Source organism: Theobroma cacao, chromosome 4 (genome assembly GCF_053813885.1).
Source record: "Theobroma cacao isolate CCN51 chromosome 4, ASM5381388v1, whole genome shotgun sequence".
Lineage (NCBI taxonomy): Eukaryota > Viridiplantae > Streptophyta > Magnoliopsida > Malvales > Malvaceae > Theobroma > Theobroma cacao.
The window spans coordinates 37,155,460-37,182,649 of record NC_142642.1 but is presented as its reverse complement, the minus strand read 5'-3'; the positions used below and the strand labels follow the sequence as shown (position 1 = coordinate 37,182,649).

Sequence of the window (27,190 nt, the reverse complement as noted above, 5' to 3'; positions counted from 1 at the left end):
ATAATGCTATGTTGCCTCGACATTTTTAGCATGAAAGTTGTCAAACTTTCATTTTTCGTTTTTATTCGAATAGTTTTAAAATTACAAATTTTTGCATACTTTGTCATTTCTCTTTAATTGTATATTCCTAGTAAAGAATCTAAGAGCCAAAAACAAAATCTAGTAGGGTAATAACTACGCAGAGGGGGAGCTGCGTAGGGGAAGCTCTACATCATCATCTCCCAGCCTGAACTAGAAAACCTGTTCAGCACTGACGTAGAGTGGATGTCATATTGCAAAATAGAAAAGTGCTGGCAAAGAGGCGATGGTACATGTCATATTGCCATAACATAAGCTCCCAACTTCTGCTCTTAACTGCTTGATATCTCTATCTCTCTCTCTCTCTCTCTCACACGCACACACACTCACACACGTATTTGAGTTAGCCAATAATATTGGTTTTTATGAGAGCCAAGGAAAGAAAAAGAGAGAACATGAAAGGTGAAGTTTGGCATGTGATAATATTGCCAAAAGGTTATACATGAGCAAGAAAGCTACAGCAGATCAATTGCTATTTTAGGAAAATAAATGAGTTGAATGAATTTGAGAGGTCTCATGGAGCTGATTCTTGTCAGGATCTGCTTCTAGAGATACCTGAAATTCTAGTTTAGCTGTTTCTACTGATTGTCAAGTATGGCTGGTTTTACCGCTCGAGTGTTTCAAGCTCCTGATTTGAGAATCATGGGCATCATCCCCGTTGGCCGTTTCCCACATCTTTGTGACGTTACGTTTGAATCAGGGCCAAAAAGGCTACTACTTAATTTTCAGACAAGGTCTGATATTTCTTTACATGAACAAATTCAAAAAGAAAGGAAAAGGAAAACATGGTAGTAATTTCACGCTTCTTGCTGCATTTGCAATTCAGAAAGGCAGAGTGCAAGAACAGATCATATAGGCCCCACTTGACTGGAGTCCTCCCCTCGAAATCCAAATTCATTGGATCCTTCCACATAGTAAAAACAATTGGCCCAAAGAATCAAACAAACCAAGGGGATTCAGCCACGTCAATCTCCTTCTCATGCTTGGACCAAAACTGGAATGGCTTTTTCTCTGCCACTTTGGCCTTTCATACCATATACCCTTTTGTCAAGAAAAAGAGCATATACGTATTCGCAGTTTGCAGGGTCAAACCTTCTGGTTGATGTGTCGTTATCTTCTTTTTCTTCTCACTCATTTCGTTTCCTTATATTTCTTTCCATTCCCTCTATTTTCTTTCCCACCAAACAGTAGTGTAAATGATTTCTCTTTCTTTCGATTTTGTTTAAAAAAAAATTATACAATGCCGCTAAATCCAAGGTTTTTTATGTTTCCAACAGCCCAAGAGTCCCTCAATACCCGGCATTATCTTTATCTGCATTGACCACTTTATCTTTTGTTGCCGTTTCTTTCACAGTATATTTGTTGCTTTGCTTTCTGCTGAAGTGGTTTTTTTTTTTCAAATCTCAGGGTGGGTTCTTTTTTTTTCAAATCTCAGGGTGGGTTTTTTTTTTCTTTTTTTCTCTCAGCACAAGCTTTCTTTCCTCATTGTTTTATACACTGACTCATGCTCACGTACTTCGTACATATTGAATTATATATTTGAAAAAGTTGGGTTTTTGTTTTCTGATAGATAACGGAAATCCTTGAACTTGATTATATTTCTGCTTTGATATTCCGTCTTCTTGCTAATTGTCGTTATCCTGTTTTTTTGGGTTACCTCGTTGCTGCTCATAAAGAACTCTGGTGATTGAAAAACTCTTAACTTCGTGGCTGTTTTTTTTTTTTGGGATTTTTTGTTTTCTGATGATAATGGAAATGTTTAAACTTGTTTGTCTTTCCGCTTTGCCATTGTCCTGTTAATTTGTTTATTGGTTATTGCTCTTAAAAAAAAGGTTTATGCTTATAAAAACTTCAACTTTAAGGCCTTGCTTTTGCTTCAATCCTGAAGTGTACATGATTGTCATTGCTGATGATGCTGAAAATGGATTTTCATTCTTTGCAGTTGTAATGTACTTTGTTTTAAATGTATACGCCTGCTTTTGTAAGTGGCTAACGATTGTATATTCTGAATTTGATTTCAAATCAGTTTCCGGTTGGTGATGGGAATGACTGGTTACAAGTGGGATGATGAATATTCGGTCATTGGAGACAAAGGAGAAATTGATTTCATTGATTATGAGAACGATAACTCTGTGTGTAATTACAATCCACTTGAAGAGGGTCCTGTTGTAGTTTCTGCACCATTTTCTTTCATAGATGGGAAGCCTCAATCCGTCTTTGTGGGAGAAACTGCTTTTGATTCGATCACTATCAGAAACACAAGTGGTGATCCGATGGATTTGTGGACTAAAATTTATGCATCGACTCCTGAGGATTCCTTCACTCTTTCTTTGATGAAACCTCCATCAGCAAATTCTGAAGGAAATACAAGCCAAGGGTTCATTGAATTTTTTGATTTAGAGGACAGGATGATACAGCCTGGAGAGACTTTAACTATTTGGCTGTCTTGCAAAGCAAAGGAAATTGGCTTGCACACTACAGTTGTGCATTTTGATGTGGGGGGTGATAGATTAGAAAGAGTGGCCTTTCTCTTGGTCGAAGATAAGATCTCACAATCTTTGGCATCTAAGAAGCCATATTCTAGAGGTCAGAGAAAGAAGCAATTTGCTGTGGATGCATTTGTTACTGGATCACGCCCAGCAAGGGTAATGGACCGAGGTTTTAAAAACAGGCTTCCCCGCTATGACATTCCAAAGGATATCAGAGAGCTGGTTGAGAGTAAGCAGACTCCTGATGTTATTCATGCAGGTCTAACAAAGGATAATTATGCATCTTTCTTCAAACATCTTTTAATCTTGGAGGAGTTACAACTAGAGGTAACTCTAATCTTCAGTAAGAAAGAAGATTAATATTCGTGATTTGAAATTATTGTTTATTTTCTGCTGAGATTCTTCTATTTTTGTTGGCTTCAGGAAGACATGAGGGCCTATAACATGGAGAATATTAACATGAGGAAGAATGGAAAGTTTTTATCGCTTAAGGTCCCAGGGCTTGCTGAAAGAAGGCCTTCCCTTGTCCATGGAGATCATATTTTTGCTAAGCTCGCTTGTCCAGATGCAAGTGAAACAGCTAGAGTTTATCAGGTCGGTGTAAATAAAAATTACTATATGTTTCTCCTTTTAGCATTGAAGCACTTCCAGCCTCTTTGTGTGATATTTGAATGATTCTAGATGTCTGGGTACTGCCATGTCAATTAGGTCTATATGTGACTTGATGCTTAGATACTTACTTTACTCCTTTGAAGGTCAAGCATCAGGATCATTAAAAACAGAAGAGTAAGGTCTATCTTCATGTTTGATAGATAACACTGTAACACGTGTAATTCTGATACCACTCATCAACATAATCTGTTTTAACAGGAATGCATCTACCCATGACTTCTTAATACAAACTGGGTTGTCTTATTATGTGAATCTCTGTGTCTGTGTATTACGCATGTGGTATGGATTTTCTGATATTTCTCTAACCCTTTCCCTTTCCTTCAATTTCATTTTAGTCTTTAAAGTTCCCTGGCCTTTTTTTCTTTTGGAGAATCATCTGGACCTCACACTGTCACTGAATGTGGTGATTTGCAGGGTTTTATCCATAGGGTAGAAGCTGATGAAGTGTTTTTGAAGTTTGCACCAGAATTTCACTTGTCCCACGTAGATGAGAATCTTTATAATGTACAGTTCACGTATAACCGAATCAATATGCGGAGGTTATACCAAGCCATTGATGCTGCAGAAGGCTTAGAGTTAAATCTCCTTTTTCCATCTGAGTCCCCGGAAAGTAGGCTGATTGAAACCACTCCTCTGGTGCCCATATCTTGTACACTTAATGAGGAGCAGATGTGCTCAATTGAGATGATCCTTGGCTGCAAAGGAGGACCCCCTTATGTGATTTATGGGCCTCCAGGTACAGGGAAGACCATGACAGTAGTGGAGGCAATCCTCCAGCTCCACAAAACTCGAGATTGTTCTCGAATTCTTGTCTGTGCACCTTCAAATAGTGCTGCAGATTTGATACTAGAGAAACTCCTCAATGCAGAGTCTGTTGAGCTCAAAGAGAATGAAATATTCAGACTTAATGCAGCTACGCGTCCATACAATGATGTCAAGCCTGATTTTCTTCGGTTTTGCTTCTTTGATGAGCTTGTTTTCAAATGTCCTCCACTTAATGCTATCACCTGCTACAGAATCGTCATATCAACTTACATGAGTTCCTCCCTTCTCTATGCAGAAAGTGTTCCTAAAGGCCACTTCTCTCATATTTTCTTGGATGAGGCTGGTCAAGCTTCAGAGCCAGAAAGCATGGTCCCTATAGCCAACCTTTGCCAAAGAGACACAGTTGTCGTGCTTGCTGGAGACCCAATGCAATTAGGTCCAGTTATATACTCCAGAGAAGCAGAGACTCTCGGACTGGGGAAGTCGTACTTAGAAAGGCTATATGAATGTGAATTTTATTCTGAAGGGGATGAAAATTATGTAACAAAATTGGTTAGAAACTACCGTTGCGACCCAGAGATCCTATATCTCCCTTCATTGCTTTTCTACAATGGTGAATTGATCCCTTGTAAAGATTACAAAGGTTCATTCTTGAATTCAGTTAAGTTTCTTCCTAATAAGGAGTTCCCTGTCTTTTTCTTTGGCATCCAAGGCTTTGATGAGAGGGAAGGAAGTAATCCATCATGGTTCAATCGGATTGAAGCCAGCAAGGTTGTAGAGGTTGTTAAGAGTTTGACAGCAAGTGGCATTTTGGGCCAGGAAGATATTGGTGTTATAACCCCCTACAGGCAGCAAGTCCTCAAACTACAGAATGCCCTTGAGAATCTTGAAATGCCTGATATCAAGGTTGGAAGCGTTGAACAATTTCAAGGACAAGAAAGAAAAGTTATTATCATATCTACTGTCCGATCAACAGTCAAACACAATGAGTTTGACAGGACCCACTGTTTGGGATTTTTGAGCAATCCAAGAAGGTTTAATGTGGCCATTACCCGTGCAATATCTTTGCTTGTTATTATTGGGAATCCCCACATAATTTCCAAGGTATCAATTTTCACTTGAGGTTGTCATTTACTATCAAAAATGTTGCTACTCTTTTTCAACTTACCTGTGTTCAACCAAATAATGTCATTGCTGTAGAATCATCATAGGCATTTTATCATACCTACAGCCCAAAAATTCAGTTTTTTATGTTTAGCTGACTGTTTAATCTTCAATGCATGGCAGGACCCATACTGGAGCAGGCTTATATGGCGTTGTGCAGATAACAATTCTTATCAGGGCTGCGCTCTTCCTGAGAGGCAGGTGTATGTTGATGAAGTTTCAATTGAGGAGGATTGCTGGAACCATGATGAAAACACCCATGGTGAAAGTGGATGGGTTCAAGACACCATTCAAAGTGAAGTTCCCAAACCTGTTACAGATGAAGCTGAGTGGTCTGACGGTTGGAAATGAAACACTAATCCTGCACGGGTTGTTTCACTTTTTTTTGCCCATATTTTCGTGTGACCTTTTTGCCTGCTTTTGTTTGACAGTGACAAATGTGATGAATTATGTGTTCACTTCAAGTGATAATATGACATAATGGTAAAGCAAAAGTGAGATCTTCTTACACTATTACCATCTGGATTTCATAATGCTTTGCTGACAGAAAGTATTTTACAATATCAGTTTGCCGATTACAAAGTAATATATTGAATGAATTGGGAAATCTACATTACTGTCGGTCTACAACTGAATCTAGTTAAGCAGAAAAATCATCATCCCAAGTAGAAACCAACTGCTCTGCTCGTCAATCTGGGTTGTTGCAGAAGAAACAATGGCTGGTTCTGCTGATGAACTTGGTGGTGGTGGTGATCTTCCAGCAGATTCCGGGGGCGAGTATATTAAAGCAGATGAATCATTATCGGAACCTGTAGAACAATTTTCTTAATTTTTCTGCACCAATAACAGTTTAATGCTAAGGCTATAGACTTAATATACAATTGAAATCTTAACAGCTTTTGGTATCTGCCTATTTTCAGATTCTTAAGACTGGTAACAACCCTTTTCATTTCATAAAACAAGCCATGAACTGTCCTTTTAAATCTGGTCTTTTTCTCTTTTAAACAAAACCAGTAACATCTGGTCATCTATGTGTATTTCAAACAAATAATTTAGGCTTGCATTTGGTCAATTATACATGGAAAAATGAAAAAAAAAAAAAAAAAGAGAGAGAGAGAGAAGAGAGTGTTGGGCTTGCTTACCAGAACTGGAAGGTTTCAGTCTCCCTGAATCTATGGTGCTAGGCAAAGGCGGCAACGCTGGTACACCTGATGCATAATCGTAATTAATAATGGCATACCATTACATTAATCAATCAAAAGATTAAAGGCCTGGAACCGTATTCATTCTAAATCAAGAACTTTATTTTGATATTTGGAGTCAAGATTACTATTTTTCTACTGAAGCAAAAGAAAAGATGATAAAGAAATCAGTGAACTAAACAATTAGGTAAAAAGAAAGAAATCAATGAATTGAATAATTGGGTAAAATGAAAAAGATGAAAACCTGAAGAGCAAAGCGAGTACAGAGAAGTGCGGTTCTTGGCCTTACAGAAAGAAGACAGTGAAGCGACCCTGGATTGGTTCAATGGGAACCCAAAGATCAACGGCTGCCGGAGGATGTAACAGAAACAGTAACTGTCGCCTGATTCGAAAGCTGAGGACCAGGCGTTGCAGCACTGTGGAGCGACAATGTCGGTCGCGTTGTTTGGCGGGGCTGACACATACGGGAGGCAGGGCGAGAAAGCCACCAGCTCCGCCACGCAGCCTGGCTGCTCAGGTGGTGGTGGCAGAGGCTGTGCCGCCACGGCAAGGAGGGTCAAGTGGAGGATCGCTATGAGGATGGTCGTAGCCATGGCATAGAGAGACAAAGAGAGAGAGAGGTTGTTAAAAATCTGTTATGCAGGAGGGCGTTTAGGTAAAATGGGAAGGAAAGTGGCGGGAATGGCCGTTAACCTTTAGCCGTTAGCCGTTAGCCGTTAGCCTTTAGGGGTCCAATAAAACATTTTGATTAATTATTTGGGAGAATTCTTTCAAAATTGAAACTCTTTTAAGGGCTTGGGCATTATTCTTCAAGCCCGGACATAGTTTGATTAACTTATTTTATTAAAAAATATTTATATTGTTATTAAAATTTAAATCTAAAATATGTTAAAAATATCAAAATATTTTTTTATTATTTTAATACGTGCAATTAAATGTGATCTACAAGAAGAAAGACTCAGGGGTGTATATTTTTGGAGTGTTAGCTTAAACAGATGTATATACATATATATATATATATATGTATATTATATGCTAATGTTCACTAGTGTAATCTGCATCTGCATGGCTTCGAAAAGCAAGATTGAAGTTTTAAGCTAATAAGATACATCCCTGAAGAGCCAAGGACAACAACAACGAAATTTGATGAGCCAACATCTTGGTTTTCTCCTTTCCATTTGATGTCCCGTTTCTCATATCAGACACGTACAATGCCGGGACTGAATTTTCAATTGAATGCGGCTTCCTTTGTTCTTCAGCGTGGTTGTTGTCCTCAGTCAAGTTCAAGGGAACCTGAATCTGATCCTGAGCTGGGGGAGCAAGAACATCTATAGAAGGCGCAGAAGGTAGAGTAAGATTTCTTTCCGGACTATCTGGTGGAAGCACCACTGGCATTGGAGCTAGAACTTCACATTAGAGAAAAAAGAAAGGAGATACGTTATGCTTAAGAAGGGAAGTGAGGTCATATCGGGAAAAGAGTATTGATATCTGACATTACCTCGACAAAGGGTCAAAGAAGGCACTGATATGTAACAATTTGACAATGGCAATGACAGTGGGGTGCTTGAAGGAGCAATAAACGATGACAACAGTGAGCACAGGCAATTATATCCGGTTTGGACGACTTGATTAAGGGCCTTGCAGCATGCAATCTCAATGGAAGAATTAATACCTTGATTGAAACACTGCCCAAGGTCTACATCCTGAACAGAGCAGCCCTGCATTTGGCTCTTAAACATCGGGGCAAGCTTGAAAAGCACAATTGCTAATAGCCAAGTAAACACCAGTGAAACTTGCAGTCCCCTTAAACCCATGGTGTAGTTGAAGAATTCTAGGTATATGTATAATGTGCCTTTTACGGGAGCAACATTGTTCCCATACTGACTTCAGCAGTACCTACCAGTTACTCCCTTTGCTATCTTTTGAAACAATGGCGAAGAAAATGCAGGGTGTTCTGTTTTTCTTTAACAGAGTGCTCTGAAAATGCCACAATCTCACAAACTTGTAATTAATTATAGGGGAAAAAAGGCTATATTTTAATGAAGTTTCCTTAGAACAGCATGCCAATTTTGATGGGTGGTCTGGTAAATCGAGATCAGTCACGCGCATTGTGAGAAGTAGGTGGGTGAATCAAACAATACTTCTCGTAACAAACTTTGAGGCTCTAATTTGATGACCAGAGCGTGAGTGAGGCATGAGAATGAACATGAATGCTGATCACGTTGATCAAGAGACACATTCAGCGTTACTGCCTTGTATGTTTGATTTCTTAGCTGATTTTACCAATCATTTATAGATTTTCTGTTTCCATTTCAAACATCAAATTAACCATTAGGCATGAAAAAATTGTCACTAGAGAGATAAACAAATCTTGTAATTTACTTATTAAGTAAAACTTACACTAATATCATTTTATTTAGGAACAATCACCCAATATAGCTGTCAAAACAATTGTGTCACTCACACCCCTAAAAGAATATACTTCTCAAACAAATGGATTAATACGTAGAAATAGGAGATATTGCCGCCTAGAAGCTCTTGAAAATCACAAATGCTAATGCGAACACCACAAGGAATGGTGAAAAACAGTAAGCGGGGTTGGCAGATGACGGGGTAAGAACAGGGCGGCTCCCTGTACTGGCTGTTGGGGCCTCAGAACCCACTGTTGAAGATGGCGGAGTTAGAGCCGGTGTGGTGTCGAATTCTGGCGCCTCGGCGGACGGTGTTGGTTCAGGCACAAGGGAACCTGTTCAGAAAAACAAACTTAACGAAATCAATATCAAACTGATAATTGGATAGGCTTTGTGGTAACTGAAATGCAATAGCTTTTACAATTGAGCTGAAAGAGCAGTTTTATTTACCCTTTGGGCTTAGAGTTGGTGAAGCTCCAGGAGACAGGGTGGGTGAAAGTGCGATTGGACCTGTCAAAGAATAACTAAACTGATAAGCACATATGGTTCAGTTTAAATTGACCTCATAAAACAAGAGAACGAACTCTGCAAATGTGCAGCTCCGGTCTGTTTGAAGTAGACTCTATTTGTCCCATATAAAATTTGAGTCAAATTAAAGCAATTTGTGATGGAATCCTATCATCATTTTGGAAAATATACCTGGAGCAGGAACAGGTACACCAGCGGCAGCTGCAAAACAAGAAAACTTTCATCTTAGTGATTTCATTCGATTAAAAGGACAAAAAATGTAGAAATGTGATCCTTAATGTTGTATAGGTTGAATATATTTCACCTTTGCATTGGACGGGGACACCAGGCATGTTACAAGCCCGGGGAAGAGAGATGGCAAGAGTTCGGTTGATTGGAATCTGGAAAGGGACACTTCCGGTCACAATGAGGCACAAACAGTCCCTGCCACCACTTGTGAGGGTCTGAAGAGACTTGCAACAATCTGCAGTTGGTGAAGTACCATTGGCAGTGCTATTCCTAAGGAAATTTATACAAGGGGTGAAGGTACTGAGCATCGATGGACTGCATGGAGTATTGATCTGGCCATAAACAGGCAACATCAATGCTGTCAAAGCTACGAACAGAACTGGTACAAGGCGGGAAGATGGCTTGGAGAAACCCATCATACTGTGGTTGGGACAGACTTTGGAGGAGTTGATTAAGAGGAACTTATGTTGGTCAAGAAAAAAACAATAGGTGATTGGATGTTGGAGTTTGGCGATGATTGGAAGGCAAAGGATGAGTGAATTTATAGATGAAGGGGTTTAGGTAAAGAGATGTGGAGGGAACGAAACAGGTGGGTTCGAAGTTGGTTTTGACGCTCAACTACCATAACCAATATTGGATTGAAACAGAGGAGATTGGTTTAGCCACGAAGTTAGTCTAATGGGAACCATTTTGACCTGAACCTGCCACGGGATGAAGTGCCAATCTTATCAATCGACAGGTCAATGAAGTCAAAAGTTACTAATCAATCAGGCCAATAGGAACCATTTGATGAATGTCCCACTGCAAGTTTTCACTGAATCTACAAAAGACGTGATAGAGAATCTTTAGTTAACTTGACGTAACCCACTATTCTTTAAGCAGTTGGCCGTCTATTGTTACTCAAACTACTTCCATTTCTTGTTTCGAGTCACCACAAATTATAGGCAATTTAATTGTTTAAGGAAGAAATTAATCTTCATTCTTTAACTCTTTCTGGATGGTTTAAACGTTTAATTTTGTTCACTACTTGAATATGATAGCAATTTTTTGTGATCGTATGAGCTACAATTCGAACCAATTAACATTGATAATTTAATTTTATCATTTTATCTAAATTTACAAATTTAACGACAAGTAATTTATAATAGCTAGCTTGCATTAAAAAAAATTAACATAGTACTTTAAAAATTGTTATATTATTTTGAAAAAAATTCAAATAAGATTTTAATTTTTTATTATGTTTAATTAAACACTTATAATTTTATTTTGAATTAAATAAACTCTTACAATTGATTAATTATTATTAATCAAAATGGCACTTATAATTCTTATGTCATATATTGTTGACATGGCATGTTAATATATGTTGATATAACATGATAACATGGTCATACCATCTACATCAACATCACCTAGACATAAAATTACAAATACCATTTTAACTACTAATAGTTAATCAAAGTTAATCATAAAAATATATTTGACTTAAAATAAAAATACATTAATTTGATAAAATAAAAATTTATTTAAAATTTCAAAAAATTTTAAAATATTATACTAAAAATTTTCATTCTATTAGGAAACACCGTCACGGTCTATGATCTTTTGTCATTAATTGACGGTAAATGAAGTTTCCCTTTTCTTATGTTTTAGTTTTATTTCCCACATTCCCCATGGTAATTTTGTTTGTATTAAACTCGGCATTCAATATATGGTGCGGTGCCTATTTTGCTTGAACACTTCCTTATAAAAATGAAGTTATCAGGACACTTGATCCATTTATCAATAAATAATGTTTTTTTTTATCTATTATCGATATCCATATCTATAATATAAATAGAAGTACGGATATGGAAACCTTTTTAATAGATAAAAATATCATATTTAGTTTTTATATTTAAAATATTTTTCTTAATTTTAATAGTAATAAATATTATAAAATTTCAATTATATATAATTGAAATATTAATTTTCTTTTATAAATAATTCAATTCAATTATAATTATGTTTGTCTATTAATTAACTTTTACATTTGAAAAATATTTAAAAGATATACACAATTATAATTGTTATTTAAAGATATATATAGTGACGTGGAATATATAATCATTTTGTGATATCCATTCTCTTTCTTCATTGGCATGTTACTCTCGACAAGTAGTTGTCGGCCAAGTGTCAAATCCTAATTAATCCTTAACGATGGTGTTAAATTTCTAGTATTAGGTTACCTGACTTCTTCAGTTAATTATCAAAAGGTCATTTTCAATTCATGCATTTGGGCCAGCGTACGCATCTTGAGTAAATACGGGCTTTAAACATATCATTTTAGCCTTTACGTATTCAATACCTCAAAACGACACATGTTACTACTTTCTTACGAGGATTATAGAGCTTACCTCAGATTGTATGTTTTAGTTTACCAACATGCCTTAATTCGAAAATTTAATACACATAATCCTAATTTACTAATTTTCTATATAAATCAGCCCCCTTCCCTGCACTAGAATCCAACCCAAACTACTCAATCTACAACTTCTGCTCAAGGTTCGTGCGGCACTTCGGCAGGCATCTGTTCTATTATAGTCAAATGGCCTCAAGGAAGATCACCCTGGGTCTAGTCCTGCTCCTGGTAGCCATGCTTTGGGCAAGAACCATGGCTCAATCAGATTGCACCAGTGTGCTAATCACCATGGCTCCATGCCTCAACTACGTGACAGGAAGCTCCTCAACCCCATCTGCTTCATGCTGCTCGCAGCTTGCTAATGTTGTTCAATCACAGCCGCAGTGCCTTTGCATGGTGCTCAACGGCGGCGGTGCGTCGCTGGGTGTGTCGATTAACCAGACACTTGCTCTAGCACTCCCTGCTCTTTGCAATGTGAAAACTCCACCCGTTAGCAAGTGCAATGGTAAAAGCCGATCGATATGTTCACTTTTTAGAAAATGTAGTACATTTTATAGTTCAGCTATGTAATTTAGAGTTTGATGCTTTAACTTTTGGGTAGCTGCTGATGGACCTGCAACCGCAATATCTCCTTCTGATTCTCCAGCGGGTTCTCCTCAAGGTTTATCAGGCGATTCAGATGACACCCCAAGCAGCGCATCAGCATCAGGTATTCTCATTGGTTCTATGCCTCTCAACATATTGATCATTCAGGCTTTAGCTAATTATATCAGCTTAAACTTTAGAGCTTCTGAGTTCAAATCTTATGTACTCTGTAAAATTAGGTCTAGCTAGGCTTCTATCTAGCACAAGGAGAAGCTAACAATAACATAAGCATAATTTGCTATTGTTAGATCCTTCCATTAACTCGAACTTAGACCAGTCCTGCTAAAAAAAAAGAGAAAAGGTTACACAAACTTTTGCTGCTAACCTATACTCTACCTTGGAAAATGCTTTCTTGGAAGCACAAAATGTGTGACTTAACAAAACCTAAGGAAAATTGATGTAAGAGCTTGGAACCACGCAAGAAATAACCTTAATAGTTTCAAAATCTCTAACTCCTTTGCTAAAACCTAAATTGTTGGTTTCAAATTTTACTAGTTTGAGGAAAAGTTTGAAACAAATTTCGACATCCACATGGAGGTCTTTGTCCATGAAGCAAACTATATCAATAGGGGTCTATTTGAAAATATAGTTCGGTTCAACTTTCACCATCACTATAAGTACATCAAAGCGGTTTCAATCATCTTTTTATTCTTTTATTGAATGGATGCAGGCGGGTCTAAAACAGTTCCAGCAACTTCCAGTGAAGTTATCATTAAGATGCCGATTCAGCTGATCCTGTTCTTGCTGCCTATAGCTTTATATGCTTCCATTTCCAGCAATTTCTAAGGCTGCTATGCGGGATATCTTCATGCTTCTATTACTGTTTATGATGCTATCTACTCGTGTTTTATTCAGCATTTCATTGTCGTTTGAACAAAAGTTTGTATGGTTTGGCTTTAATTACCTCTTATATAAAGCTTGTGTGGTTTGCTAAGTTCATGCATGAGAAATTCAAAAGGTTCTTCATGCTTCAACTGTAATGTCTTTCAATGATAAGAAACTTATCTTTTATATTTTGAGTAAATATCTTTGAATCCAGCAAACGAAAATAACTAGACCTTGGCCAGTTTTAAGCATGTTGCACATTTTATTTTTTGTTTTCTTTGATATTGGAAATCTTTGAATTTAGACAATTTTTAATAAGAGCATAATATACCTGAAAAAATTTTTAAATTGTTTAGAAAAATTTTAATAAGTCTTTATTCTTTTATTACGTTCAATTACATCCTTATATTTTTGTTTTAGATTAAATAAGTCTTTTATAAATAGTTGATTAACTGTAGTTAATCAAATCATCATTTATCATTTGATGCACGTGATGCTAACATAATGAATTAGCATGTCTAAGTAGATGGTGCTTATGTGATATGATGACATACATGATCACGTGACATTCTTATTTTTCTTATTAATGTCATGTCAATTTTATATGAGTAAAAAAATAATAAATAGTATTTTAATTAAAAACAGTCAGTCAATTGTTAATTATAAAAAATTATTTTACTAAACGTAATAAAAATAAAAAATTATTTAATTTTTTATATAAATAAAGACTTTTTTTAAAAAAATTGAAAGAAAGGAATTCAAATTTTATTTTTTAAATAGAAAATCATACATTAACTAATAGTTGAGGTGTACATCAAATATTTTTAAAAACATTATATCTTTAATAAATTTTTAGTACGATGCGGGCAAAGGATAAATTAGCTCTATTTCCATAATGTTTTCACTTTTCGTTTCTTTTAAGGGAAATACAAAAAGAGAAAAGGAAAAGAAAATTTGCAAATGCAAGATTTTCATTTTTGATTGGAGTAGGAAGAGAAGTGAACATGGCCAAGATGCCAACTAGCACTAGTTTCCAATGCCACGAAGGCACCAACAACTATCCCCCTCTTTTTACCCTTAAATAATTAGGGGACCTCCAGCAGGACCCTTAATGATTTCAAATCCTTCTCCACCCATGATTGATGGGGTCAGGAGCATCCTGCTCATGACCTAAGGATTTGGCTGGCCCAACTTCTTTTTGGAAGTCCTAGGTCTTAGCCAATGTGATCAATTCAAGCTCACGCTATAGCTTAGTTTACAGGCCAACGGGTGAGTAATTTGATCAGTTTTAAAGTGATTGAACAAAGCTAAAAAGGACAATTACGAAATAGGAATCATTTACATTGAATTAATTAGGAGTACAAAATTGACCTGTTAAGTCATATTAAAATTATGTAATCTTTCATAATTTTCTCCCACCTCTTTTTCCCATTTTTAATTCCTTAAAAGAATGGTTTTACTTCAGTTTCCAAAGCCCAATCCCACCTTGCATGTTACACACTTTCATTACGTCTATTCATTGATAAGAGAGAAGAGAAGAGGGCAGGGGGAAAAGTTAAAGAAATTGTAAGAGAGAAAATAGTTGAAGTGAAACCCAATTTTTCTCTTCTTGCCATGATAAAAGTAATAACGTGAAATCAATCCATGCACCTTGAAAATGCATCTAAACTTTCCATCGTGTCAGGTCTGCTAAAATTAACCCTTCAAACAAGCCTCCATGGAATTTAACAATGAAAATCACAAGCTCCAGAGGAATTGCCTGAACCTTTCAATCGAAATCTCCAAGGAATTTAAGCAAAAGAATAAAAAAAAAACGATAGAAAAAACCTGAACCAACGCAGGGGCACGCTGTCCTCTTTACCATGTCGATGACGACTGATTACAATTTTGTCTTTTCAATGTCTGCTCCTTGGTCCCTGAGACATGTGTCGTGTCCTAAATCATCAATGGGGGAAGTCAATTTTCTTTGGTCTGAAGCAAGAAAACAGAGTAGATGTCATTTTCAGAGGATGCCCGACCCAAACATCTAGAAGAAGCAAGCAAGCAACGACCTTCTCGAACACTCACAGTTTTGCCCAATGTCTTTTTGAACTTTGGAAGCGAATTTTTCTTCTTTTTAAAGCAGATTCAGATTCTTAAAAGAGAGTTTTACAAAGACAAATTCTGTAGAAAGGTGGAGTCAGACACACGTTATGCTTTCTTCATAGTTGGGGCTTCCAAGAGTGTTCAGGTTTGAACGTTTTAAACATCTATGCATCCTGCATCAAAGATTCATCAACAGAATATAAGGTTGGTCACCCACAAAACCGCCCTAAATAGGTTTTTTTATGCAAACCAAACAAATAGTAATAAGCCTGAAGCCTCCATCATTGAACACTTCAGAGATATAAGCTGTAGTTGACTGTTGAATCCCGTTAAAGAGTAGGAAAGTTGGTCACCCACAACTCTTTTTCCAGACTTGCTGTTATTTGTTCCTTCCACAGTCACCCTATAAAAACCAAACCAAACCATCCTGCCATCATTCCAAAGTTGCAGGAAATCAGCACAATCTTGCAGGAATTCTCAGCGATACCGTTCCAAGAGAACTAATGGCAAATGGGAAGATGGCAACATGTCTTGTCTTGGTCCTAGTAGCCATGCTTTGTGCAGGAGCTACAGCTCAGTCAAGTTGCACTAGCATATTGATCAGCCTGTCACCCTGCCTCAATTACATTACAGGGAACTCATCGACCCCATCCCAACAATGCTGCACACAGCTTGCAAATGTCGTACGTTCATCGCCACAATGCTTGTGTGAGGTCCTTAATGGTGGTGGTTCATCACTGGGGATCACCATCAACCAGACTCAAGCTTTGGCCTTACCTGGCTCATGCAATGTCCAGACTCCACCCATCAGCAGCTGTAATGGTAAGGATGCAATTAAATATTTCTTTCATATTTCAATCTTGAATAAATATCAGCAAAACTTATTGCTTAGGTTAAAAGTTCTTCAATTAAGAGGTAATTAGATTTTACTCAAAATTTTTCTGATATTCCACTAACACCGACTGCTTGTTATCAGCTGCTTCTCCAGCTCCAGCGGATTCACCTGTGGGATCACCAGAATCTGGGAGCATAATTCCTACAGGTACAAAATAGTTGTTGTCTTGTAGACTATTTCTTCCATCGCCAGGTTACTGCCTTGCTTAGGCATCTACTTTATACTGAATTTTTTCACTTACAAACAATCTCAATCAGTATGAAAACAAATGAGATATGTTCGCCCAAATCTTTTATATTTGTTCCTCAACTTTGTTCTCCTGGAGTAAATGTTTATAAAATGGGTGCAGGAGGTGGATCTAAAACCGTACCATCCACACAGGAAGATGGCTCATCAGATGGAAGCACCAACAAATTGTCACTCTCTCTTCTTATCTTCCTTCTATTGGCCACCTCATACAGTTCAATCTTCTCATCACATTGAATCTTCTCTAGTTTGCCCTACCTCTCATGACACCATCTTGTTAGTGAACATTTTATGGTATTCTTAATTTGTTACTTAGTTTCCCTTTAGTGAGGATACATGTAATATTTATACTTTTATCCCCTCCAAGGTCCATATGGTTTTGTATTGCTGAAGAGAGTTATGGCTTCTCTTCCCTTCTCAATAAAGATTCTATATGATTACTTACTGAATATATCTAATAGGGATTTATAAGCGTCTGGTACTTCTAAGCAACAAAAAGTCAAATAAACATCACAGCAAGAAGTTAATGATACATAGAAGTGAACAAAAGTTGAAGCTCAAAACATGTACAAGTCTATACACTCAGGAAAACAATATTGCAATTCTGGCACATATTGGGGTCAACCAACAGCTATAAAATAGGAGAATTGATAATCATAAGTTTGTAATTTCCTAATGCTGCTTTACCATTAACTCGCACGGAAGTATAAGGAGAAGCATCTGGAGAACCACCTTGCTCTGCATAAGTCAGTATTCCAATCAGAGAATTCCTTCTAGCAGAATTTTAAAAGGTCACAGTGATGGAAAGACCTTTGGTGTGCATTGGCACTCGATAAAAGAAAACCATTGGCCAAGAGTAACCATCTTCAATGATGTTCACTCACACAACTTAGTTCTCATATATCATCATAGTGATTCCATCTTCAATTCACACCTGTTCCAAAGAATAAATTAAGTTATGATTCAATTAAGCTATGAAAGGTTTTCACATGCTTTTAGGAAGTAATGTTTTGAAGCTAAAATTAGAAGGCTAAAAAAGACCACATCAAAGGAGAGAAATAGCAATCTAAAGAGTTCAATATGACCAAAACTTTGTCTTATGGTAACCAGACCAGATGAAAGATAATAGCAGGACAAACCCTTACACATGCTGTAGCCATATGTCCAGATATCATAAATCACTTCTCTCTAGTAATGTAGATAAAAGAGCAAGACAGGAAACAACACAATATATTTAACAACATGCCACAAGGAGATCCAGTTAAAGATGAAAAAAGGATCTAGAAACAGTCCCTTGATTTGCATAACACTTGCCGTGCATCCACCATACCTAAGCTAACAAAGCTTGAAAAGTTAAATGCCAGGGCAAGTATGAACCATGTGTAGCTTGTTCATGTTACATTTCTACACAAAAGAACAGTACCTGGACATTGGAAAGCAAAACAAAAAATCCATTTATAAATGTTTTACCTTAAAAACATTTAACCTAAATAGACCAGAAAATAACTCCACCCTAATGAATCCATCTACTTTGCCCCCAGATATCTGCCATAAATGGTTCAATCTAAAAAGTATATTTCACTATTACATTTGTTCCACAATTTACATTTATCAAAATCAAAAAGGTCAAGGGACATCCCCTGCTCTCTGCACGCATATCATCAATTGAAAACGATAATAATTCTGAAGCTGCAACCATATACTGCAGCTTGATCAGCATTGCACCCCTCACAAGAAAAAAGTATCGAGATTGCTAATTGTCATAATAAGATAATCAATATTCTTAAATACATTAACAAAATTCAAAGATACATCCAGGATGAAGGTCATAGCTCATGAACATCAAACACGTACATATAAATGTTTCCTAAAAGCTTCACAGTTCAGGAATGTGATCGTGATCGCACAAATTCTTCTAGTCTGTCCCAGACCTCCAGCGCTGCAGCCCTATCTTGGTGTCTCTTATTTTTGCTAATCTGCATAGTTGGGGCACATTGAGAAAAACAGAAGAAGAGAAATAAAGAGGATAAGAAAGAGGAAGAAGACTAGGTTCCACCAAAAGTTGCACTAAACTCATTAAGATGAAAATACCATAGCAACTGAGGAGGAAACAATCTTACCGAGATAATCTTCACATTCCATTGCTTCACAATCTTAGCAGACTCTACACTGTCATCTTCAAATCGCATAAAAAATCCAATAACTGCATAAAATTCAAGAATGAGTATTTATTTTAATCAAGAGTGCACAATAAAATAAGATAAATTCTCATCTTCCACCCACCCAAAATACTAATTCTAAAACACTGACAAGTAAAGACTACATGTTAAAACTATCAATTCTAAAACACAGAGCACAACCCCAAAACTTCATCATATCCATAATTTAATGCATTATACATATTAGACAAAATTCTCAGCTTCACATTTAACTTCTCACTCATGCTAACAAAGACCCCGCACATATTAAATAGTAAAACTCAAATAATAATCCAGCTAAAGCTCAAAAACCCCCACTTACTCTTGTTAAAAATCTCCACATGATCCTTGAAAGGCCAATCCTTGAACTGCCACTCTTTCCCCAACACAAATACTGCCACAACACGATCCCAATCTTCCGGCTTCAAAGCAGAAGGCTTATCCCTCACTTCATACGCCGTTACTACCCTATCTCTGTCCCTACTAAACTTCTTCTGCACAGTAACACACTCTGGTCTTGCCCCTTTCATCTGCTTCACTTTCACATCAGTAGGCACAAAAACCCCATCTTCCAAAAACTCCTTCACATTATAAATAGTAATCAAAGTCTGAAACGCACTCGGCACTAAAATAATAGGCACTCCTTCCCCAATTTTGCTCCCTTTCAAATGCATTTTCGGCTTCGAATCATATCCCACCATTTCATCCCCATAACTTAACCCCAATCGCCTCTCTTCAGCCCCCATTAATCTACTCTTAGCAACTAACCCATCTTTCCTCTGCTGAGACTCAAGTCTCTGCCTTTCTTCTTCCCTTTTCGTTGATGCAACAAGAACACTATAAAAATCCCTATTTTTACATTCCAGAATCCCTTCTCTATCCTTCAAAGGCTTCTCAATTGATCGAATTATTCCCATATAATCCGCAAGTTCTGTCTCTTTATCTTTAATATCGAAATGAATATCTCCAATTTCATCCAAAACAACATCATTGGTATTACCTTTGGGTTTACTGCTATCAGGATCGAACCCAGAGGGATCGGGTCGAAACTCGTCGGGGAACTTCGGTGGGTTCCAAACAATGGAATCGGAGGTGGAAACTTTTCCGGTAAGGTAATCAAGGAGGGGTTTACGGTCGGTGAAAGTGACGGCGGGGATGCGGAGAGAGAGGGAGTTGTGCATGTAATCCGTGTGCTTGAGATGGTGGTTTTGGATGTAGAAAACCAAGGTTTCGAGAGTGTAGAGGTTGCCTTGTTTGGAACGGTAGGCGGTCTCGCCGGAGCATGGGAAGGAATAGTCGGTGCCGAAGCGGAATTCGTCGTTGACTCGGACGATTTTGTCGAGCTCGCCCCGGATTGTGAAGTCGCGGAGGGCGGAGAGTGGGTCCATTGCTTTTCGAGGATTTCGATTCCAAGAAACGGAAACAGAAACAAAAGAAGGGAAATCTTTTAGAGAGCCGACGGTTTTAGCAGATACTTGTGGCGTTCAAGTGGATTTCGCAGTGATCTAAGGGAAACAAAGATCCTAGTCAGTGCTGCTGACCTCTTTTCCTCCTTTCCTGTTGGAACTTGAGGGGATATTATTTTTAAAAAAATGAGGGATTATATAATCATTATTGTTAGCTTTAATTTTTTTTATAACAAAAATAGAAATGAAATTTTTATGTTTGTATTAAATAAATATTATGAGCATCAGGCTATTATTCAAATAAAGATAATAAATTAATAATAGAGAAATATAGTGACAACTATCTTATTTCGTGTAGCTATGACTATCTTAACATCCCTTTTCCTCTAAGGATTTTAATTATTTCATACAATTGGTTGAAACCTGAAATGTTTTGCCATAGGCAGGGGCAGCTTGTCTAACTTGGCCTACAAATTTATTTACAATAATCAGGAAACAATTCATCAAATTTGAGGATCAGTAGAGACAAGGCTGAACATAACCATGTCTCTAGTTCTTCCCTTTCGGATGAAATACTTCCTTAAAACTCCTTCCTTTTGAAACCCAGCTTTCTCCAGCACCCTTTGAGACCCCACATTTTCTACATCAACCAGAGCTTCAAGTCTCTCCAAATGAGGCCATTCCACAAATATGGTCTTGGCCACCATTTTCACAGCTCTTGTTGCAATCCCTTTGCCCCAGTACTTGGATGCCAAAACATAGCCAAGTTCACCCCTGCATTTATCATTGCCTGAATTTGCTATGACTGAAATGGCACCAATCGGTCTGTTGTCAAGGCATATTGCCCTGAACCAAGGGTGAGGTAGAACTGTGTTTCTGATGAAGTTTAAGCCATCCTCTTTGTTTGTGTAAGGCTCCCAAGTGCAGAAACGAGCCACTTTCTCATCAGTAGCCCAGACCATGAAATCATCTATGTCTGAAAGATCCAATAGCCGAAGAGACAGATCGGAACATTCATCCTTGCCTTTGCTTGCATCTAATTGAACAGGACAGTTTTCTTCCATGCTTTCTTGTAACAAAATTAGTGTAGGTCTTATATGTAAAACGAAAATTTTAAGATAAGAAGCCAGCTTGGGAAGGGCGAGATGCAGATTTGCCTTGGCTATATACAACAAAAGGTAGTGGCCTTAAGAACTTGCTAGGAACCAAGGTCTGGTGGATTATTGATCCTTCCTTGGAGTGGGGGGGAAGGGCAAAGGGGTGCTTTGGATAGCCGCCCTGTTTGACTTTGTCTCGAGGCAACCAGTAAAAAACTCCTGCAAGCAAACTTCTTTTTTCTGAAAGTGACTAATGAGCCTTGGTAGGCAAAATCTAGAATATTTTCCATAGTAAATGAAATAGAAAAATAATCATAAGTTGCAATAAAGGACCAGTGGATAGCATCATCATAATACTAAATAGGACTTTCAAAATCTTTGGCTTGGCTTCAATGACCAGAAGAAAAAAATACTAGGGACCAAACCTGCTTAATTTTCCATTACTTGGGGTGGTGAGTACTGGATGCATGCATCAACTGGCAAACTTGTTTGTAACGTTTGCTTGTATTACGCCGCCCTCGGTTGACCACCTGCCGATTGAAGTAGCGCCCAAGTTTTTATCGAAAAGTGAAATCTGCGCATTGGAAAGAACTCTATTGAAGAAGGTATAGGTTTATAACAAATTACCACAAGCGTTTCTGGGTACATACTTTATTGGTGCAAAATGTTGAGAAATATGCTTAAAGTAGATATCATAAAGTGCAGATACAATTTATGTTACGCGAACTCTTGATTTCATCTTAATATATTCGTATCTGATATTTTTTAAATATTTTATTTTTATATAAATATGATATTTGAATTCTCAAAATTAACGTAAAACTTATAAAAAACGTGATATACTCATATTTGACATTTGATTCCATATTCATGTAACATAGGATGAAACCATGATTCGAATGGAAAACTATATAACAAACAGTTGCACTAAATAATGATGACTATAACCTTTACTTGTAAAAAATTGACTTACTTACCTGTTAAAAAAAGGAAGAAGAAGACTATTTTTACTTGCCTTTGAACAAGAATTCAAAGGTCCACTGATCCGGTTGGAAAGGCTAAAAGGTTTATGGGCAAATGGAATTGTGAACTGGTAGGCTAGGGTCCTCTGCTTGTATAAAATGGATGATAAAAGTGTTCCACTCGATAAGCTTAATCAACATTAGGCCAAAAACAAAAGGTTAAACTCAATTGAAGCCTTTGATACAAATACCAAGTACTAAAGTGCTCAAAAAGATCCAGAGCAACTAAGGTCCAAATATAATTATACCGATGGAAATCACGCTAAGGCCCTATGAACTATCAGATGTCGATGACTTCATGAAATGGTCGTGTGACGATAAAGTGATCAGTCGAACAAGATTGAGGTACTTCACTTCAAGAGAAGATGCATTGAGTTACTTAAAGGAAGTTGTCATTCCCCGCCCATGGTGCCGTGCTATTTGTTTGGAAGGCAAGCCAATTGGGTTCATAGCAGTCAAGCCATGTTCTGCCAATGAAAAATGCAGAGGATCAATCAGCTATGCTTTGGGCTCAAAATACTGGGGCAAAAGTATTGCCACAAAAGCTGTGAAAATGGTTGTTCCAATTGTGTTTAAGGAGTTTCCATATGTGGAGAGAGTGCAAGGTCTTGTCGATGTGGATAACAAGGCCTCACAGAGGGTATTGGAAAAGGCAGGGTTCCAAACGGAAGGTACCCTTAGGAAGTATCTCATTCTCAATGGAAAGACTTCTGATGTTTATGTATTTAGCCTATTGGTGACAGATCCAATGGCAAGTTGAAGGGTTTTGTTTGATTGTTTTCTGTACCCCATTTTCATACTACATATATTTGCATTAATTGTAATTCACAGCTTGTAAATGCAAAACCCCCTTGCCCCAGAGCTTGGAGGCTAAGAAAAAAGCAAGCCAATTTCACCTTAGATAAACAATTGTCTGGATTTGCGAGCACTGATATTAAGGTTCCCAAAGGAGAGCTAAAGGACACTCTATCAGTCCATATACAGCAGAAAATTGGCAATGCTTGCTGCAATATCAAATCAGAATTATCTATATGTTAACCAAAAAAAAGAAATCATTGAGACCTATGCTCAGCCACACAGGCCACAACTTTGATATTTCTCAGCAAAATAACTTATCTAGGGGATATTTGTATATCAATAACAAATAGCCTTTTGTTGGCAGTAAGGGAAGCTTTTTTACTCTTTTCAGCTTCAAGGTGGAGAAGCACTCATACAATGGTGGTCGAAAGTGACTCCAAGAATGCTGTCCAGTGGATTAATGCACCCGAAAAAGCCCCATGGAGGCTGAGAAAGTGGATCCTCCACATCGAGATGTTGAAAAGAAAAGTAGTCCAATGGGAGGTCCAACATATATTCAGGGAAGCCAACCAACAAGCTGACAACTTGGCGAAAACAGGGATAAGAAGGGTGGAAAACTTGCTCAACGTTCGCGAGGAGGCATCAAATAACAACTATAGAGCCTGATGAGAGCAGTTTCACTGTCCCACCCTTTCCTCCAGGTGTTGCTGCTGAGGATCTTTCTATAGGGGTGGCTACACCTTATCCTTTTTGGCTCCATGTGTTTGTCGGTTGAATAGACTTTTTGCAAAACTGGGGAACGGTTTTAATTTTTCCTGAGCCTTAGGACCTTGAGGAGGTGATTGGGTTATGCTAGTGTATTTATCTTTTGTTCAACTATGGCAGGTGTACAGGGTCTTTTTGCTGGTGTTGTTTTGATCACCTTGTTTGATGAGAAGGATTTTGTGTGGGTATACTCCTCTATCTTGTACGGGGCATAACTTGACAAAATCTTTGTAAAGAGGCGAACTATAGTTCCCTTTTATGAATACAAATGAAATTCCAAAAAAAAATAAAAATAAATAGCCTTTATAAGCATGAAATCCAAAACTATTTGTCAAACCAAAGAAAGTAATCTACCACTGTCACTTGTTTACGTCTAATCCCTTAAAGTCCGACTCTCCCATCACGAAAAAATTTCTCTCCAATGCCATTCATCTCTTTTCCCATCCAAATTCAACTTGCTAAAGGGAACAAATCTTCGCAGGTCACTTTCAGTCATACAATTCATGTCATGAAGTGGAGGAAAACTTCTAGCTAAAGGAATTCTACCGACAAAATGTAATGCTTTTTCTACTTTGTTTGGTATAGAAAATGGACTCTTTCATTGACTTGTGTGATATCTCAATTCCTGCAAAGGCCATGAGGAATGGGCACTTGGAAATTCTGGGATTTGAGGGAAGTATTAAAAGTTTGAACTAGAATCTATACATAGTTCTAGTTGCTTTCTTTAAGCTGATCTATCGCTTCCCACTGCCGCCCCTCTAATTCTTTATTTATTCAGCTTGTTTTTTGTACAGGGTCATATAAAAGTCAGGTAAGCAGATATTGACACCAAATGCTTTCAATCTGGAAGTACTAATTTTCTTTAATAAAAAAAAATCTAATGTTAGGATTAATAGAATATATTAAATATATGAGATAAAAATTGTGTTGCTCAAGGCCCAGTAAACTCCCAAATATGCCAAAACCCAGGCAATTAGAGCTACAAGTCTCTCAACTACTTTCTTTTTTTGAAAAGCAGAATTCATTCATCCAGTAACAAAGCTACATCCCAAAGGAGGAGAAAACCTCCAGAAAAAGCTGCACAATCACAAAAAATCAATTCTGCAGCAACAATACCAACTCCTGCCTTCCCCAAAAAAACAGCATATACATCCCCCATCAAACAAAAAGAGATTAGCAAACCTCAATCAAACAAAAAGAGGTGATCTTGTCAAACACAAAAACCAAAACCACCCACAGAACCAAAATTCGTACTAAAAATCAGCAAAAGAAAAGAATCTATACTGAACTCGCAAGTCAAGGTTTTCTTGTGCTGGACTCACAAGAAAATAAAGGATCTTATCCAAGTCTCTCAACTACTAATCTGTCTTCAAGCTGACCAACCAGTGTTTTGTTCCTTCATTTTTCTGTTTGTTTTCTTTTGGTATGGCATCTAACTTTGTTTTTATGTCCAACTAGAGGACATTGATTTATTTTACTTTCACTCTTCACTCGGCCCGCTCCTCTTTGTATCACTTGCTTATTCTTACAGCTGTAATTATAGAACGATCCTTCTTTTTGTACTTGATCTAGTTATTAGTTTAATTCTTCTAAATGGTTATACTATATGTTAATTATATATGTTTCTATGTACTTGGAGCTTTGGACTTGGATTCTTAGCGCCCAATCGATTGCCTGATACGAGGGTGGTTCGATGCAATGCACCAAACTCTAACATTATTTGACCAGGTTCGCGGAAGGGCATAAGAAAAGGAAGAAAAAAAATAAAAAAATAAATAGAAAGAGGCCGCGTGTAACGCACGGGCCATAGTCTAGTGTCTATTTATTTCAATCTATTTCGGGCTTTGCGAAGGATAAGACTAAACTCTTGGCCAACGCAAGAATACAGCCATCTCCAAAAGTTGCTTTTAACCATTTCAGCCTTCATTAATGGACCCATCAAGAATCTCCCTCCGTCGTTTCCTAATCTCCGACGTCGACGACTTCCTGAAATGGGCTAGTGATGATAAAGTAACCCGTTATCTCAGATGGAACACCATCACTTCCAGGGAAGAGGCCCTGTCATATCTTGAGAAGGTTGCTATACCCCAACCTTATCGTCGGTCCATATGTTTAGATGACCACTCGATCGGATACGTTTCAATCAAGCCAGGATCAGGCGATGATGAATGCAGAGCTCACCTTGGGTATGCAGTAAGTGCAGAGTACTGGGGACAAGGGATTGCTACAGCCGCGCTGAAGATGGCGGTTTCCAATGTGTTTAAAGAGTTTCCAGGCTTGGTAAGGCTTGAAGCTATTGTGTTGATAGAAAATCAGGGTTCCCAAAAGGTGTTGGAAAAGGTTGGGTTTTTGAAAGAGGGCCTGCTAAGGAAGTATGGGTTTTGCAAAGGTGAAATCAGAGTCGTGCTTGTCTACAGCTTCTTGTCAACAGATTTGATGAAGTGATTGCTCCAAGCCCAAAAAAGAAAAAAAGGTCCCTTCAAAGTTTCCGAGTTGATATTGTACTTTTGGCCACAATGAGATAACCCTCCCCACCAGCACAATTTGCAGAAGGCATTGAAATGCCTTAAGAAGGTCGCTTTGTCTCATACTTGCCTTAATTATTATGTATGTCTAACACAAAAGTAGTGCAGAAGGACCATTTGTACCATAATCTAGCACATTACATATTTACAATGTAAGGATGACCATGTATTCTCAAAGAAACATTTACAATTCATTTACTTTTTTTTCAAATGAAGAATATGCAGCGGGGTACTCCAATTTATTTCCTTGGTTCTCATTCTAGGAAATAAGAGTATGGACCATACTATTCACCCTCTGTTTTATCCGCAAAATGGTTTCTACACAGAGTTCACATATTGCATTTGATACCATAGAGAATCTTGCTTATAACATATGAACCTAAAAACATAAGAAAACTATATATAATTATTAACCATAGTTACTATTTACTTGTAAAATCTAGAGTTTCTTTTTGTAATTATCAACCCACAAGTGAGTAAAGATAAAAGCATGTAAACATATGTACTATATATCTTTGATACATCATAGAAGACAACATGATTGAGAACATTACATCTTGGTTTTTTTTTTTTCCAACAAATGATGTCACCTAATTCAACATTCAAATAAAGTGATTGCTCACCTTTAGATTAGCAACAGTCCCAATTCTCTACCTCTAACAAATGACATTGTCTTTTCATACTAAGATTATTAGTGCAATCAAACTATAGTAAATTAATTAACTACATATATATTTATTGACAA

At 37.4% G+C, this 27,190-nt stretch overlaps 7 protein-coding genes across 13 annotated transcripts; 3 read left to right on the top strand and 4 right to left on the bottom strand.

The window, feature by feature from the left end:
* Nucleotides 1-1,276: 1,276 nt before the first annotated feature.
* Nucleotides 1,277-5,662, top strand: SDE3 (P-loop containing nucleoside triphosphate hydrolases superfamily protein). Of its 3 annotated transcripts, none has more exons than XM_088805118.1 (5): nucleotides 1,277-1,514; nucleotides 2,105-2,894; nucleotides 2,991-3,161; nucleotides 3,654-5,108; nucleotides 5,292-5,662. In XM_088805118.1, exons 2-5 carry the CDS (start codon nucleotides 2,118-2,120, stop codon nucleotides 5,517-5,519), a joined length of 2,631 nt encoding a protein of 876 aa, XP_088661244.1. In that variant the 5' UTR covers nucleotides 1,277-1,514; nucleotides 2,105-2,117; the 3' UTR covers nucleotides 5,520-5,662. The 3 variants fall into 3 exon arrangements, with proteins under 3 accessions (XP_088661244.1, XP_017974644.1, XP_017974643.1); XM_018119155.2 differs by lacking the exon at nucleotides 1,277-1,514 and adding an exon at nucleotides 1,543-1,761; XM_018119154.2 differs by lacking the exon at nucleotides 1,277-1,514 and having other exon boundaries at nucleotides 1,543-2,894.
* A 139-nt stretch (nucleotides 5,663-5,801) lies between these two features.
* Nucleotides 5,802-6,968, bottom strand: LOC18603020 (Bifunctional inhibitor/lipid-transfer protein/seed storage 2S albumin superfamily protein). Its single transcript, XM_007034746.3, has 3 exons — nucleotides 6,615-6,968; nucleotides 6,311-6,376; nucleotides 5,802-5,977 (listed from the first exon to the last, which is right to left on the bottom strand). Exons 1-3 carry the CDS (start codon nucleotides 6,961-6,963, stop codon nucleotides 5,805-5,807), a joined length of 588 nt encoding a protein of 195 aa, XP_007034808.2. The 5' UTR covers nucleotides 6,964-6,968; the 3' UTR covers nucleotides 5,802-5,804.
* Nucleotides 6,969-7,431: 463 nt separating this feature from the next.
* Nucleotides 7,432-8,184, bottom strand: LOC18603019 (uncharacterized). The gene is made up of 2 exons (XM_018119187.2): nucleotides 7,869-8,184; nucleotides 7,432-7,776 (listed from the first exon to the last, which is right to left on the bottom strand). Exons 1-2 carry the CDS (start codon nucleotides 8,182-8,184, stop codon nucleotides 7,463-7,465), a joined length of 630 nt encoding a protein of 209 aa, XP_017974676.1. The 3' UTR covers nucleotides 7,432-7,462.
* A 539-nt stretch (nucleotides 8,185-8,723) lies between these two features.
* Nucleotides 8,724-10,044, bottom strand: LOC18603018 (Bifunctional inhibitor/lipid-transfer protein/seed storage 2S albumin superfamily protein). Its single transcript, XM_007034744.3, has 4 exons — nucleotides 9,614-10,044; nucleotides 9,481-9,510; nucleotides 9,232-9,291; nucleotides 8,724-9,116 (listed from the first exon to the last, which is right to left on the bottom strand). Exons 1-4 carry the CDS (start codon nucleotides 9,954-9,956, stop codon nucleotides 8,899-8,901), a joined length of 651 nt encoding a protein of 216 aa, XP_007034806.2. The 5' UTR covers nucleotides 9,957-10,044; the 3' UTR covers nucleotides 8,724-8,898.
* A 2,018-nt stretch (nucleotides 10,045-12,062) lies between these two features.
* On the top strand, nucleotides 12,063-13,482 carry LOC18603017 (non-specific lipid transfer protein GPI-anchored 5-like). Of its 2 annotated transcripts, none has more exons than XM_007034743.3 (3): nucleotides 12,063-12,443; nucleotides 12,585-12,647; nucleotides 13,254-13,482. In XM_007034743.3, the coding sequence occupies exons 1-3, from the start codon at nucleotides 12,125-12,127 to the stop codon at nucleotides 13,367-13,369; spliced, it is 498 nt and encodes a 165-aa protein (XP_007034805.1). In that variant the 5' UTR covers nucleotides 12,063-12,124; the 3' UTR covers nucleotides 13,370-13,482. The 2 variants fall into 2 exon arrangements, with proteins under 2 accessions (XP_007034805.1, XP_007034804.1); XM_007034742.3 differs by having other exon boundaries at nucleotides 12,540-12,647.
* A 1,558-nt stretch (nucleotides 13,483-15,040) lies between these two features.
* Nucleotides 15,041-20,428, bottom strand: PHP (PLANT HOMOLOGOUS TO PARAFIBROMIN). 4 transcript variants are annotated; one of them, XR_016025763.1, is made up of 7 exons: nucleotides 19,155-20,428; nucleotides 18,755-18,837; nucleotides 18,489-18,610; nucleotides 17,445-17,568; nucleotides 17,322-17,372; nucleotides 15,476-16,307; nucleotides 15,041-15,379 (listed from the first exon to the last, which is right to left on the bottom strand). XR_016025763.1 is itself a non-coding variant. In XM_007034739.3 (4 exons), the coding sequence occupies exons 1-3, from the start codon at nucleotides 20,218-20,220 to the stop codon at nucleotides 18,518-18,520; spliced, it is 1,242 nt and encodes a 413-aa protein (XP_007034801.1). In that variant the 5' UTR covers nucleotides 20,221-20,428; the 3' UTR covers nucleotides 17,175-17,568; nucleotides 18,489-18,517. The 4 variants fall into 4 exon arrangements, 1 of the variants encoding a protein (XP_007034801.1); XR_016025761.1 differs by having other exon boundaries at nucleotides 17,322-17,568; XR_016025762.1 differs by lacking the exons at nucleotides 15,041-15,379; nucleotides 15,476-16,307 and having other exon boundaries at nucleotides 17,175-17,372.
* LOC18603016 (Bifunctional inhibitor/lipid-transfer protein/seed storage 2S albumin superfamily protein) lies at nucleotides 15,997-17,083 on the top strand. The gene is made up of 3 exons (XM_007034740.3): nucleotides 15,997-16,315; nucleotides 16,470-16,535; nucleotides 16,738-17,083. The coding sequence occupies exons 1-3, from the start codon at nucleotides 15,997-15,999 to the stop codon at nucleotides 16,869-16,871; spliced, it is 519 nt and encodes a 172-aa protein (XP_007034802.1). The 3' UTR covers nucleotides 16,872-17,083.
* Nucleotides 20,429-27,190: the final 6,762 nt, after the last annotated feature.

What these genes read in the sequence shown, in the direction of transcription:
- LOC18603018 (XM_007034744.3), bottom strand. Translation starts at nt 9,956, where the DNA reads ATGATGGGTTTCTCCAAGCCATCTTCCCGCCTTGTACCAGTTCTGTTC. An exon ending in TGTCCCCGTCCAATGCAAAG is followed by an intron (nt 9,511 to 9,613) that starts GTGAAATATATT and finishes CTTGTTTTGCAG; the next exon opens with CTGCCGCTGGTGTACCTGTT. An exon ending in TGTACCTGTTCCTGCTCCAG is followed by an intron (nt 9,292 to 9,480) that starts GTATATTTTCCA and finishes ATTCTTTGACAG; the next exon opens with GTCCAATCGCACTTTCACCC.
- LOC18603016 (XM_007034740.3), top strand. Translation starts at nt 15,997, where the DNA reads ATGGCAAATGGGAAGATGGCAACATGTCTTGTCTTGGTCCTAGTAGCC. An exon ending in ACCCATCAGCAGCTGTAATG is followed by an intron (nt 16,316 to 16,469) that starts GTAAGGATGCAA and finishes GCTTGTTATCAG; the next exon opens with CTGCTTCTCCAGCTCCAGCG. An exon ending in TGGGAGCATAATTCCTACAG is followed by an intron (nt 16,536 to 16,737) that starts GTACAAAATAGT and finishes AAATGGGTGCAG; the next exon opens with GAGGTGGATCTAAAACCGTA.
- LOC18603017 (XM_007034742.3), top strand. Translation starts at nt 12,125, where the DNA reads ATGGCCTCAAGGAAGATCACCCTGGGTCTAGTCCTGCTCCTGGTAGCC. An exon ending in ACCCGTTAGCAAGTGCAATG is followed by an intron (nt 12,444 to 12,539) that starts GTAAAAGCCGAT and finishes ACTTTTGGGTAG; the next exon opens with CTGCTGATGGACCTGCAACC. An exon ending in AAGCAGCGCATCAGCATCAG is followed by an intron (nt 12,648 to 13,253) that starts GTATTCTCATTG and finishes GAATGGATGCAG; the next exon opens with GCGGGTCTAAAACAGTTCCA.
- PHP (XM_007034739.3), bottom strand. Translation starts at nt 20,220, where the DNA reads ATGGACCCACTCTCCGCCCTCCGCGACTTCACAATCCGGGGCGAGCTC. An exon ending in TGTGGAGATTTTTAACAAGA is followed by an intron (nt 18,838 to 19,154) that starts GTAAGTGGGGGT and finishes AATTTTATGCAG; the next exon opens with TTATTGGATTTTTTATGCGA. An exon ending in GGAATGTGAAGATTATCTCG is followed by an intron (nt 18,611 to 18,754) that starts GTAAGATTGTTT and finishes CCAACTATGCAG; the next exon opens with ATTAGCAAAAATAAGAGACA.
- LOC18603019 (XM_018119187.2), bottom strand. Translation starts at nt 8,184, where the DNA reads ATGGGTTTAAGGGGACTGCAAGTTTCACTGGTGTTTACTTGGCTATTA. An exon ending in TTCTTTGACCCTTTGTCGAG is followed by an intron (nt 7,777 to 7,868) that starts GTAATGTCAGAT and finishes TCTAATGTGAAG; the next exon opens with TTCTAGCTCCAATGCCAGTG.
- LOC18603020 (XM_007034746.3), bottom strand. Translation starts at nt 6,963, where the DNA reads ATGGCTACGACCATCCTCATAGCGATCCTCCACTTGACCCTCCTTGCC. An exon ending in GTACTCGCTTTGCTCTTCAG is followed by an intron (nt 6,377 to 6,614) that starts GTTTTCATCTTT and finishes ATTATGCATCAG; the next exon opens with GTGTACCAGCGTTGCCGCCT. An exon ending in ACTGAAACCTTCCAGTTCTG is followed by an intron (nt 5,978 to 6,310) that starts GTAAGCAAGCCC and finishes ATTGTTCTACAG; the next exon opens with GTTCCGATAATGATTCATCT.
- SDE3 (XM_088805118.1), top strand. Translation starts at nt 2,118, where the DNA reads ATGGGAATGACTGGTTACAAGTGGGATGATGAATATTCGGTCATTGGA. An exon ending in TGGAGGAGTTACAACTAGAG is followed by an intron (nt 2,895 to 2,990) that starts GTAACTCTAATC and finishes TGTTGGCTTCAG; the next exon opens with GAAGACATGAGGGCCTATAA. An exon ending in AAACAGCTAGAGTTTATCAG is followed by an intron (nt 3,162 to 3,653) that starts GTCGGTGTAAAT and finishes GGTGATTTGCAG; the next exon opens with GGTTTTATCCATAGGGTAGA.